At 49.1% G+C, this 12,151-nt stretch overlaps 1 protein-coding gene across 27 annotated transcripts in view; it reads right to left on the reverse strand.

Annotated features, from left to right (window-relative positions):
- The window catches only part of KCNMA1 (potassium calcium-activated channel subfamily M alpha 1), a 686,992-nt gene that overhangs the window by 196,088 nt on the left and 478,753 nt on the right, over positions 1-12,151 (reverse strand). For all 27 annotated transcript variants that reach the window (XM_036337223.1, XM_036337220.1, XM_036337215.1 and 24 more), the window contains 2 exons: positions 3,352-3,462; positions 698-803 (listed from right to left, as the gene is read on the reverse strand). In XM_036337223.1, the coding sequence (XP_036193116.1) occupies positions 698-803; positions 3,352-3,462 (217 nt within the window). The remainder of the gene's footprint in view (positions 1-697; positions 804-3,351; positions 3,463-12,151) is intronic.

Below are 12,151 nucleotides of genomic sequence, written 5' to 3' on the forward strand. Positions count from 1 at the left end.
CAGAAGTCCTTGGGGGATATCCTACTGACGGCTTAGGTCTGTTCCCCACAGGGGAGCGAGACTAAGCCACAGTCGGGCATCCTGAGTGCTGCCACCGCCACCATGCTCAGCAGTGGTGAGCCCAGCTTCTCGCTGAGTGGCGTTCCCCCTGTGGGAGTGCAATGACCACCAGGAGGCAGCTTCTGTGTTTAGCGTCTGCCCCCTGGTGGTCAGTGCATGACATAGCGACCGGCCGTCCCTTTGTTCAGTCTATTTGCATATTAGCCTTTTATTATATAGGATTTTACCCTTAATGTTCCTTTCTGATATAAATAGTAGATTTCAGAGCTACAGTGAGTCCTATTTAAATATTCAAGATGGGAACAGCTTGATTATTATGTTGTATGGGAGACTATTGAGTCCACACAACTAGTCTGCTTCCTTTAGCAGCACTGATACTGAGGGAACTAGCAATGGAAGTTCCATGCTCCAAGTAGTTCAAGTATGGAATGCTCACAGGTGGTCTAGCAGGTGCCAGCAAAACCAAGCCCTGGGACCTATGCAAGGGTGATGCCAACTAAGGTGGTGGTATCTGACTTCTTTCATTAGGGGTTGCAGGGTGACTTTAAGCCATCCTGGGAGGCATGTCCCCTCACCACTGAGTCAAGTGACCCCCACTTAGGTGGAGGAAAAGCAGAGGTTGCTCCTTCCTGCTTACCTTGACTCTTGCAAGATCATGTGGATTGAGGACTGAACCCTGATAAAATTCCACCTGAGTAAAATGTCGTTTGAATAGAGCTTCCAGCTCCAGGTTGGGAGAAATGCTGTGCAGGGAGAGAAGAAACAGCCATTAATATGACAGACACAGGTATTGCAGCCTCCAGGCCCCCTTCTCTTGACTTCCACAGAGGGGGATCTGGGAAAGGGCTTTCTCCTTCAAAGCAGCTCCCAAGTTTATCATAAATAAAGGCTTGCACTCAAGAGAGATAAAACCTACCTGAACCAAACTGAATACCAAGGTAAAATAAACAGGCCCAGACTTTTACTGAGTCCGAGGCATATGGGGTGAAATGTCTTCGACTTCATTATACATGGAATCCCTATTTTATAAATAGAGAAACTGAGGTTGTGACATCAGGGTTAGCCAAAGGTTCCCTTGGCAGTGCTGTTCCTTCCATCAAAAGCCTTTTCCCTGCTTCTCCACCCCATGGACTCCTCATCCCCAAAAATGTCACCTCTGTGCAGCCACACCCAGAGTTCATTTACTCGCAGTACTGTTCTTGATTCACAGGGGTGTACACTATTCATCATTCTTAGGACTGAGCTGTAAGGACATCTTTCCATTGGAGGACAAAGATTAAAACACTGATTGACCTATTCATTCATTCATTCATTCATTCACTCATTCATTCATTCTGCAGAGATGAACAAACCTACTCTGTACATGGTACTATACTAGGCACTAGGAGGTCATATTTAGTTAGAGCCTACTTGGTGCCAGGGATAGTGTTAGTCAACACGAATAACATTTACTAAGTGCCTAGTCTTAATAATTTTTCATGTTTTGAGCATTTACTGCATGGCAGATGCCATTCTAAACACTTGCAAGTATTAACTCATTTAAACCTCAAAACCCTAGAGAAAGGTATTGTTATTAACACAGTTTCAAGAGGTTAATTAACTGGGCCATCTACTATGATGCTGACAAGAAACGATGCTGGGGACACAGGGGAACCCTAACACTAACACAGGGGAACCCTAAGCATTAGAAGCCAACTTGATTCCGACTGAAGCCCTGGGTGAGAGAAGAGGAGCTGCCTGTACAAATCTTTCCCATCGCCCAGATCCCGCACGATCATGCTTCATTCCTGAAGCTCCCCGGGTAATGCACGAAGCGGGGGGCACTTCCCAGGCCAGTCTGCCACCTGGTGAAACTGACTTCAGTCAGTGAAGGTAGGATCAATGTTGTGCTCTCATGTCGCACATGTGCTCATCTTGAAATGTGCAGCCAACAGGAGGGCAGACCTACACACTACACTGCTCTTGAACCTTCTAAAAGGCTCAGAGAAGACGGGCCCCACAACTGGGAATCAGCAGCTAGCTCTGAACTGTTCTGTGGGTTCTGCTCCTGGGCCCACGGCCTGGCCAGTCTTTTCAGAATTTAGAGAAGCGGGTGCTGAGAAGAAAAATACAGGCGCTCAAACCTGGTGACCACTTTGGTGTTGGTGAACAAATGCCCGAAGGAGGAAGCTGCTCAGAATGGGAGCTTGGAGGGGGATCAACCAGAGTGGGCTCTTGGCGCAGGACTGAGTGTTGAGTGGTCAACCCCATACCGAGCCAACACCGACATGTAAACTTTGTCTCTCTAGCAACTTCTGGCTAAGGCTGGCCCCTTGACGGCCCATCTCTAAAAGAAGATGGGGCAACGCATGTCAACATGCTTGAGCCCCCCAACTCTCCATCCCTGTGCAGACTACCTTTTACTTAAAGGGGATGAGACAAAGCTTAAAATCTCAACAATATTGAGCAGAAGGGAGATACCTTCCTTCCCTCCCCTGTAAATCAAATATAATAAGACATAATTTCTAAATTAATTATGTGACCTAATATATGGTATATTTCACAATAGTAGCTAACATGGATTGAGCAGCTACTGCATGCCTGATTCTGCTCTGTGTACATTACATGGATTACTTCTTTTCATTCTCACAACAGCCCAAGGATGTAGGTAGAAACCATGATGATCTCCCCGTCTTATGGATATGGAAACTGAGGCCCAGAGAGGTTCAGAAAGTAATTGGTTGATGCAAGATTCAGATCAAGTATTTGGAATCCAGAGCATGTACTTTGCTCCCTCTGTTGGTTAAAGAAGGGACTGTATGCATGGTGACCAGCGAGCACAGGGTCCCCCACTGAAGATTTCTGGGAACCACAGTTGCTGTGGCTATTAGTACCTTACACCCTGCTTCCTGTTATGTTTATGTCTTCCTTGGTCGCTATGTCACCCCTGCACTCATAAGGTATCCACCTCATACCGCTCATCATTCCACGCCTGACACTGGGGACACACATGGATCCCAGAGATCCAGGAGCTGAGGGGACAGTAATGATGTGTGTGACACATAATAAACTCCTCTGTTATTTGACAGAATGACCTTCAGAGGCAGGTGCTGCTCTCACTGAGCTAATGTGTTACTCCCTTTCCACTGGTTCAGGTCTTCCTCTCCAATGAGGCCAGCAGGGATTGTGTCTCATTCAACTCTGCCCTGCCCCCCAATGCGGCCCCCACAACACCACTCCTGCAGACACTCAGGGTGCCCCCTCTGGGTGTCTTGTTGGGTGGAGGGTCTCGAAACCACAGGGGCCTCTTACTTGTGAAGAAAGACGATCTCCACGTTGACATCGTCCCGGTCCTTGTGCAGGAAGTCCTTCAGGAAATTGGAGACACTCTCCAGAGTGATGTGTCCACAGACCACAATGTGCCTGAACGGGAGAGGCTGGTTAGATGAGGTGGCCCAGCGCGACCCAGGCACCCATGCCCAGCAAGACAGAGGAAGTGCAGCCGCAGGAAAGCATTGCCCCCGGGGGCTCCCTGAGCCCCGCTCCCCTCCCCAGAGGCTGCGAGGCAAAGCGGCAGTGCTGGCAGGTGCTCCTCGGCAGAAAAGGCATATGGCGTCTCACCTGATGCTGCACAAAATCCTATTAAAGCCCAACCATTTGGCCAAGTGGTTTTATGCATTTAACAATAAGTGACATTATGCTCATGCTTAAACGCTGCATTATCAAGTCCCTTGCAGATTCCTATCTCTCCCTTTCTGCCCACAAAGTGTCCTCCCGGGAGATTTACTGAATGAGTCTTGGTTTATGACATAGAGCTTATCAGGTAATGAGATAACAAATCTTGCTGAAACGATGATTTTGTGTGTAAGGAAGCGAACTTTTATCAGGGTGGCTAATGTGCGGCTTGACACGTTATGGGCTCTGTTGGCCATAAGCAGTAAAAAGGAAAATTTTGCATTTTTCCGCCATAACTCCTCCAACAATGGGGGCACGTAACACTTTACAGTAAGTGAGCATTACTCAGGGCTAAATGGGGACAGGACGCCTCTGGAATGGGAGATCAGCCACAGACCTGTGTCCCCAGGCAGCTGCTTCCTTGGGGCGCCGCGGATGTCTCGGAGAGCCAAAGGAATCAGCCTCAAAATGGGGAGAAACCAGGAAGAGGGGACGCTGGCATCATCTGCCTTGTCCCAGGGGCCTTGGACTTCTGTTTCTGGAAACGGTGGCTGGCCTTGAGGAGAGGAGCCCCTCTTCCAGAACTGTGGGAACCAGAGTCCCCCCCAACATCTCGGGGCTCCTGGACCAATCTGACTTTGACACCAGGCTATCCTATGGTCACTTACAGTCACTACAAGGTGCTCGATCGATCAGGACTAAAGCACTTTGGTGCAAGAGTTAGTGCCAGTGCCGGGACTGGCTGTACAGATGAAACCCGCTGGCTTAGAGTAGAGAGGTTGTCTCAAGGGATTCAGCCCAGATCCCTGTGCGCCTCGGGCCGAGGGGGACAGAGGCTGAATCCCTGGCTGGGCCGTGAGGCATGGGCACGTGGCGAACAAGAAGCACAGTAATTCTGTGGGGAAATGTAAAATGGCCCGGCCCCTTGCACTCCATAACTGCTCTGTGCACACTGCAATAAGGCGGAAAGCGCATTGGCTGGAGGCGGCTCATAATAGGAGGCATGATGATCACTTATGCAATGTTCCATTAGATGCCATTACAAGAGCCTGCCCTTTCCTTGTAATTTGGTGCTTGACTAAGTATGTGAGAATAATGCAGTAAACTCATTGGTGAAAGGATAATGATGCAGAACAAAGAGTAAATCAATAATACGCGCGGTGCAGTTAATAATATCTCCATTATGGACTGTTATTGTTACGGAGCTGCACTTAGCGATCGGAGCCCAGAGGCCATCCGGGGAGGGAGGAGTGTCAGTGACTTCCTCAGAGGAGACGCGTGAGCAAGATCACTGTGCTCGAGCCCGGGCCTGCCGGGGTGAGGGAGGTCCCGTGACCACCCATCCAAATTCTATGCTCAAAACCCGTACAAACAGCACCTTCCTAAAATACACAGTATGCCTGCGGACATGATGTGAATGAAACACTTGGATTATATGCATTTTTATCACATCATACCTTAACATGCTTGCTGCAGCACATGTGCACATATATGGACAAAACAGGCTGCACGTGAATTTGCGTGACCTCAGTAAGATTTCTGGTTCTGAACTTGCCAAGTGTGTTCAGAAAGTGACTGAGAAACAGGACCTCCCTCCCGACCTCTCCACAAATGACAGTGGGGCAGTGTGGGGGCGATTCTGATACTTTCTGCCCACAAACTTCCTGGTGGAGAACAAGGCCAGCATGGTCCAAGGTACGGGCCCCTCCACAGGCCCGTGAAAGGAAGCCAGATTTGATTCCCTGCTCTGCCCCGAAGGACGTGTGATCCAGGACAAGCTTCTTATCCCCCTTTCAGCAGATGAGGGAACGGAGGGGTTAAAACCCCAGCCAGCTCCTGCCCCAGGCACTGCAAAGCCCACAGTTCTACACCAGCATAAACCTGGTTATTATTCAAAGCTGGACTCAAATCAACGAGAGGGCCAGAGAGATGCCGGGACATCCACCCTGCCTATCCTGCGCGCAAAGAACTGAATGAACATCTGCCAGCATCCCCGCTTCCTCTTCCAAAACCATCCATCTCCAGGACAGCGGGAGGGGAGGGGATGAGTTCACCCTCTCACCCCTGAATCAAAGGCTCAGCTCAGCCAGCTGATTTATTCAGCCTTAGGAAGAGTCAGGGTTCTCTTAGTTGAAAATGTGCTGGGTACATATAAAATATATTCCAATGCAATCAATATTATCCCTTAAGCCTTTAATTAGCTTTCACTTCTCTTAAGAAGTAAGACAAATGCTGGCAGGAGACGGAAGGAACAAAAAGGATTGACTTTTCTCATTTGGTGTGAGCTGTCCAATACCATTCTAGACGGTTTAAAATATATATCCGTTAGCTACAGCATGCCTTCTGGGGTAGAGAGCAGTCTTTATCAAAAAGGGAGGGGGAAAAAATCTTCCTTCCACATAATTGGTATTTTTGCTCAGAAAAAGCGGGATTGATTGAAAGCAGATTGCCGCCCTGCCCGCGGAGAGGCATTAGGTACATTATGGTGGCAACCTTGGAGGACCCATATTGTTCCAATCTGTCCCGTATCTGATGTGAAGATTTACCGCGTCCCTGTTTTGTGCCAATAATCATTTCCCTCTATTTTGTTTTCCATACAGTGAACGCGATCAAGGAACCCACATATTGAAAATGTTTGAATGCAGTTAGGACGGATGGATGGGGAGAAGCTGCCTCTCCAGCTCAGCATCTGCATCAGGAGGCCGGCTCCCACCAGCCCGTGGCCCAGGGAGCACGAGGGCCCTGCGGGAGTGCCCGGGATGGATGGTGAAAGGGGCAAATTTATTTCCCAGGAGTATTTTCAGGAGTTGACAATTCCAGGGGCAGTCGTCTTGGGAAGGATGTCACGGAGGGGAGAAGAGAGGCAGCATTTCCTGGTAGTTGAAAATGTAATTGAAATGCTCTAAGACTGAGAGCAGGCGTGCCATCTCTGGACACAGAATGATGGTTGTTCACAGTACACGGTTCAGAGAACGCCAAAAAAGACCCTCATCCAAGATTATCTCTGTCAGGTCTGTGACACCCACCAATCTACCGTGTGAGATTCATTTGGATAGCCCTGTGTTAGCTCAGACACCAAGGAACGGAACAGTCTGAGGTAGGGACCAATTCTGCATCTCACAATTATGAAGCCAGAATCTCTCAGGGGCTGGAGCTAGCGCCTGATTCATGAGGTTATCTTGAGGATTTATTTAAATAGAGATAATACATGTGAAGGGCCTAAGAAAAGGTCTGGCCCTGGTAAGCATTAAATGGTAAAATTCATGGGATACCTGTAAATCAGTACGTAACATATAAAAGGCTCTGTGGCCCATAGAATCTCATCTAATCCTCAAACAACCTCGTGTTCCGATTATCTGCATATTTTCAGGGAACTTCTCTGAACCTCAATCTCCTTAAGTCATGTGTCTGAGACCCCACAGCAAGTAAAAGGGACTTGCCCGGGCTGTGACCCTGTTCTCTGACCCCATTCTCGCTGAGAGGAAAGGAGTGATATGAAAAGGGCAGAGGCTTCGGTATTGCAGCTCTGCTCGCTCCTGACGGGCTGGGCTCAACCCAGAGGAGATCCTCCTGGACACACAGAGGATGGGGTGTTGGCGAGTCCTCGCTGGGCCAGGAGAGAGGCTTAGTGTGGGGCCTGGAGCGGACAGAGATAAACGCCCCTAAAGCACCACAGAGATGCAGGGTCACTGGATTCTGGCTGCACCTGGTCAGCCGGACCAGATGGCCCAAGACAGCCAAGGCTGAGAGGCACAGGAACTCTGAACCAAGTTTCAAGTTAAGCCACAATTTGGCCAGCAGGGGCTGTGATGCAGACGTCCATTTTTAGATGTTATAGGCTCAGGACTTACTCAGCCTGAGGACCCAACGGAAGACAGAAATCCTGTGGTTCACTGACAATGGAGAGTTTACCAAGGCAGCTGCCGGGACCCAGAGCTGGACATTTTTAAACTGCTGGCCATGGCAACCACTGACTTCTAGCAGGCCTGGCCCCCTGGTTTGCGAAGATGGCCAACCAACCTCACTCAGTAACCATTTTTCCTCTGATGTACTTTTTGGGTTTTAAAGTTTTGTTTAGTTCTGGGAACAAATCTTCTTTGAGATAAATTAACGTTAGTAGCTAGAATTAAAAGGTCCATCTCAGATGCAGGAGGAGGCATCTGAAATGCCAAAATAGTGGCAGATGGCATCTTGTGGAGAGCAGTTACTCATGTAGTGGCTGGCCTGGGAGAGTGTCCCCAAATGCGGGCTGGGTGAACCGGAGGCGGTAACACCAGTGGGTCACGGAGTAAGCATGGCATTGAGGGCTGGAGGGTGACTTAATCAGAATAATGTTTGACTCTGATCGCTATCAGGGCTCACCACAAAACTACCAGTTGCTTAGTTCATGGGCGCCTCTTCACTCCGTAAGTACTGCTGTCAATAACCACCTTCACCTCCCACACATTGTCCTCCATCACTCTGCTTGGAAGTGGGTCAGGAACGCCGGACGCCCAGTGCAGTTGGGAGCTCAGTTTCAGAGTTCAATGCCACTGTGCCTTTCAGAATGGATAGCTCAGGGCCACTGCCTTAGGGCTGGAGGCATAAGAGGAGAGTAGAGAGGGGGGCCACCAGACGAAGCTTCTCAAGGCTGTGGGGAACGAGGCACACAGCGCCACTGAGGGTGAGCTTCCCTCCATGAGAGGAAAAACTCTACACACTTTTCAAAAGAGTCAGGCAGTGTTGCTGAGAGCCAGCAGCCTTTGCAAAGGGCTGTGAGTGTGACGGGCTCCCCCGCACGTTCTCACGTGTATCTTTGTGTCAGAACCGCCCTTGGCGAGTGTACAGTCCAGTGCCTGCATCATTCTGGTGTGGACACTGCGGTCCAGAGACTTAGTGCCCAGTGAATGCCAGAGCAAAGGCAGGCTGGCCCTGTGGTTTGATGTCCCCTAAGCAGAGGAAGCAACTGGTGCCGCTAGAAGGAGCTACGGTCCTGAGTGACCTGGGACCAGTAGAGCCCTCCCACAGGGTCCCAGTTCTCTGGGCCCGCCTCCCCGTTCATGCCATCTGTCCATCTTGTCTAGACATCTGCAACAGCTTCCTATTTCCGTTCATGTTTACTCTCCCCACAACTCCCAACCCCACCCCCACACCCCCAAGAAAGCTAAAACGCGAGGACGGAGGCAGATCCGCCTGCGTCGGGCCCCACAGGACAGGGCGGTCCTACATCTCCCTTTAGCAGAGCCTCACTCGAGGAAGACGATGTAAAATGCACAGCTCTGGGCTGTTTATTTTTAAAGATACTATATCCATTTTTACTGGAACAAGTATAAAGAACTTAAAAAACCCATAGCTATCCTGTCACAATAAATCATACGGAGTAAATTGAAAATCCTATACAGCTTTTCCTGAATACACTGTGCTCACTTTGTCAAAGAGCTAGATGAAACGTGGCATATATTGATCTCGATGTCTCTGTAAAACTATAATATTTATATCAAATACATATGCTAGAAGCTCTTGTCTTTCTGCTGAGCCTTCTAATCTTGTTTCTCTGGTCCCACCTCCCCCCACGCCTCCCGCCATTGGTAGCTGCTGCCTTGATGGGAATGTATTTTAAGAAGGACTTCTTGTCCAAGGAATTCATCAGCGTTTTATCACATAGAAAGCAGGGTGGGATGGCAAGAGACCCCGAAACCCACATCACAGTGGTCAGTACTCAAAGTACTGCCCTAAAGGAAGGAAGCTAAACTAGTTCCGGCCTCCACAGGTCCTCCTAAAGGACTGTCCCAAAGGATGTCCATGCCGAGAGGTCTTCTTCTGTAAACAAAGGTAAACCCAAGTGAGGGAGCCCCTCCTTCCACCACACCCTGGGACCCAGCTCAGAACCCCAAAACTGGCTGGGCTTTCAAGAATTCTACGTTGATCAATGAACTGGATGGCGGAGCCTATGTGGCTAGGTGACCCAGGGCTATAGTAAGTGTAGAAGACATTGAACAGTCAGCTGCAAGCCTGTCAGAGCAGTGCCTGATCCCGCCAGCTCAGGTCTACTACCCTGTTTCAAGTATGTGAGAGAACAGCACATGTAAAAAGGACAAAAATGAAACCAAAACAACTGTGAGCACGGATCACTCCAAGCCCTGTTTTAACCATTTTCTGTTTAAAACAAATGAAAACACAAACAACAACCAAAACAACCCAAGGAGGCTAGGAGATGAGGTCACTTCCTAGCCAGGGCTGCATCTAGGATTTTGCTAGTCACAAAGGAAGGAAATGCCTTCTCCCTCCCAGTGAGGAAGAGAATGAAGTAATCATCGGATCCAGCTGTCAACAGAGCTGTTCTGGGGAGACAGGCTGCTTGGCTGTTTCTCTAAATGGGGCAGAAGGTTGAACCACTACATCCCAGCATCGCAGCAAAGGCACCTCTGGAAAACACCCCAAGATTGGAGGGCAGACTACTGGTCGACCCAATGGGAAACACTCGATGGCCTGACCAGATCAGACCTTGCTGCATGAAGGGGGTGCATCTCACCATAGGCAGGTGGTCAGCACCTGAGCCAGCCCAGAGGGATCTGTGACTGCACCTCCACCGTCCCAAGTCAGACCTCCATAATTGGACCGTGCACGAAGAATGATCCCACGTCTTTGTGGCTGGCTGCCTAACGAATGTTTCAGTCCGAGTCTTAAAACTAAATTCCGGGAACCTCGTGTGGGAGAGGCATTGGTTGCTTTTGTCTGTTCAGCAGGCACCCCCTTCTGTCAATAGCACCTCATTTTTTAATGCTTATCATTGAAAGTTTTACATATGTCTCCTTCCCCCCCCCCTTGACCTCTCCCCACCCGCACTCACCCCCCAGCACATGCTCCCACCCCCTATTATCTGTGCCATTGGCCATGCGCATATGCATGGATACAAGTCCTTTGGTTGATCTCTTACCCCCTGGGTAATCACCTCATTTTTAATTGGAGAATCACTCCTCCCCAACCACGTACAGTCCTGGGCCCTTTAATCAAGGTTCCCTGACCAAGCTCTGCCAATCCCTGCTTTTCAGTTTCTCATTTAATTCTTACAATAACCCGGGATGCAGATATTACCACCACCGTTTTGGTTTCTTTCTCTCTATTCCTTCCTTCCTTCCTTTCTTCCTTCCTCCCTCCCCCCCTCCCTCCCTCCCTTCCTAGAAGAGGAATTACACAACTCTCTTAAGCAAGCAATAATATGATGGCCGGACTCTCACAAACTGCACTTCCTTGTCTCTCTCCCCAACCCCTCACTCTTCTGTATTTTATTCCTCCCATTACTGCAGACCTGAAGGCTTTTGGCCATTTTTTAAATAAGCCAGTCTTCCCCTGACCTGACTTCTAATCCTGGTCGGCCCTCTGCGCTTACAGAGAGATCATCACACTGAACTGCACTCTCCTGGACTCAGATGAAAGCAAGTTTGTCTCTCTCCACTTGGTAATGCTGCTTCCGAACAGGAGGGACCAAGAGAAGAGAAGATTACCCCTTTGGGGACGAAGGCGAAATAGAGAATGAGTCCAAAAAACTGGTTCTCGCCCTGGAGAGGAGATATAGCTTTGATTTGCAAAGTGAGCCCTCCCCCTCTCCCTAACCCCCCTAGTAAATCATGCCTCATGGCCTGAGAGCATGTGCGATTGGACTTGACCTTCCCATAATGACAATCAAGTTGACACATCCTGGCCTTGCTTTCCCAGCCACACCCAAGGGTGTTGCCTCAGGTTGCACACTCTGTTAGTCAGCCTGGCTGAGTAGACGCAACACACTAGCACAGGCATCCGAGGCCTCCGGCATGTTACACACGGAATAACTGGGAGCTGTCCACAGCATCAGGGCTTCCTCGCCGAGGAGGAGGGAATCTATGGAATGGAGCAGACCTCAGGGTGGCATCAGCTGCTCCCATCCTTCCAAATCTGTGACTGGGTCCATCATTAAATCTGTAGGCTTTTGGTGCTCCAGTCACCTGCCATTACCTTTGCCCTAACTACTCCAATGGGTACATTTAACGATTGGGAATTAGCAAAGGCTTTCAGGAGCATTCCTTCTAAAATGCTTGCAGCCTTCATGTTGCTTTATAATTTCATGATTTTATTGAATAAAACTGTTGCCAAAATAGCATTTCACTGGGATGATACTCCTACATAATCAAGCTTCCGCTTAGCTGCCACTGGCTTCTTGAATGATTCTGATTGCTCGATATCTCAGGTACGCTACAGGATAGCAATAATCACACTTTTTAGCTTATTTATTTATTTATAAATGTTTTTTTTAATATATTTTTATTGGTTTCAGGGAGGAAAAGAGAGAGAGATAGAAACATCAATGAGTGAGAGTCATAGATCAGCTGCCTCCTGCATGCCCCTTAATAGGGATTGAGCCACCCGGGCAAGTGCCCTGATCTGGAATCAAAGCATGACCTGCCAGTTCATACGTCGATGC

Source organism: Myotis myotis, unplaced genomic scaffold (assembly GCF_014108235.1).
Source record: "Myotis myotis isolate mMyoMyo1 unplaced genomic scaffold, mMyoMyo1.p scaffold_m19_p_15, whole genome shotgun sequence".
Classification (NCBI taxonomy): domain Eukaryota; kingdom Metazoa; phylum Chordata; class Mammalia; order Chiroptera; family Vespertilionidae; genus Myotis; species Myotis myotis.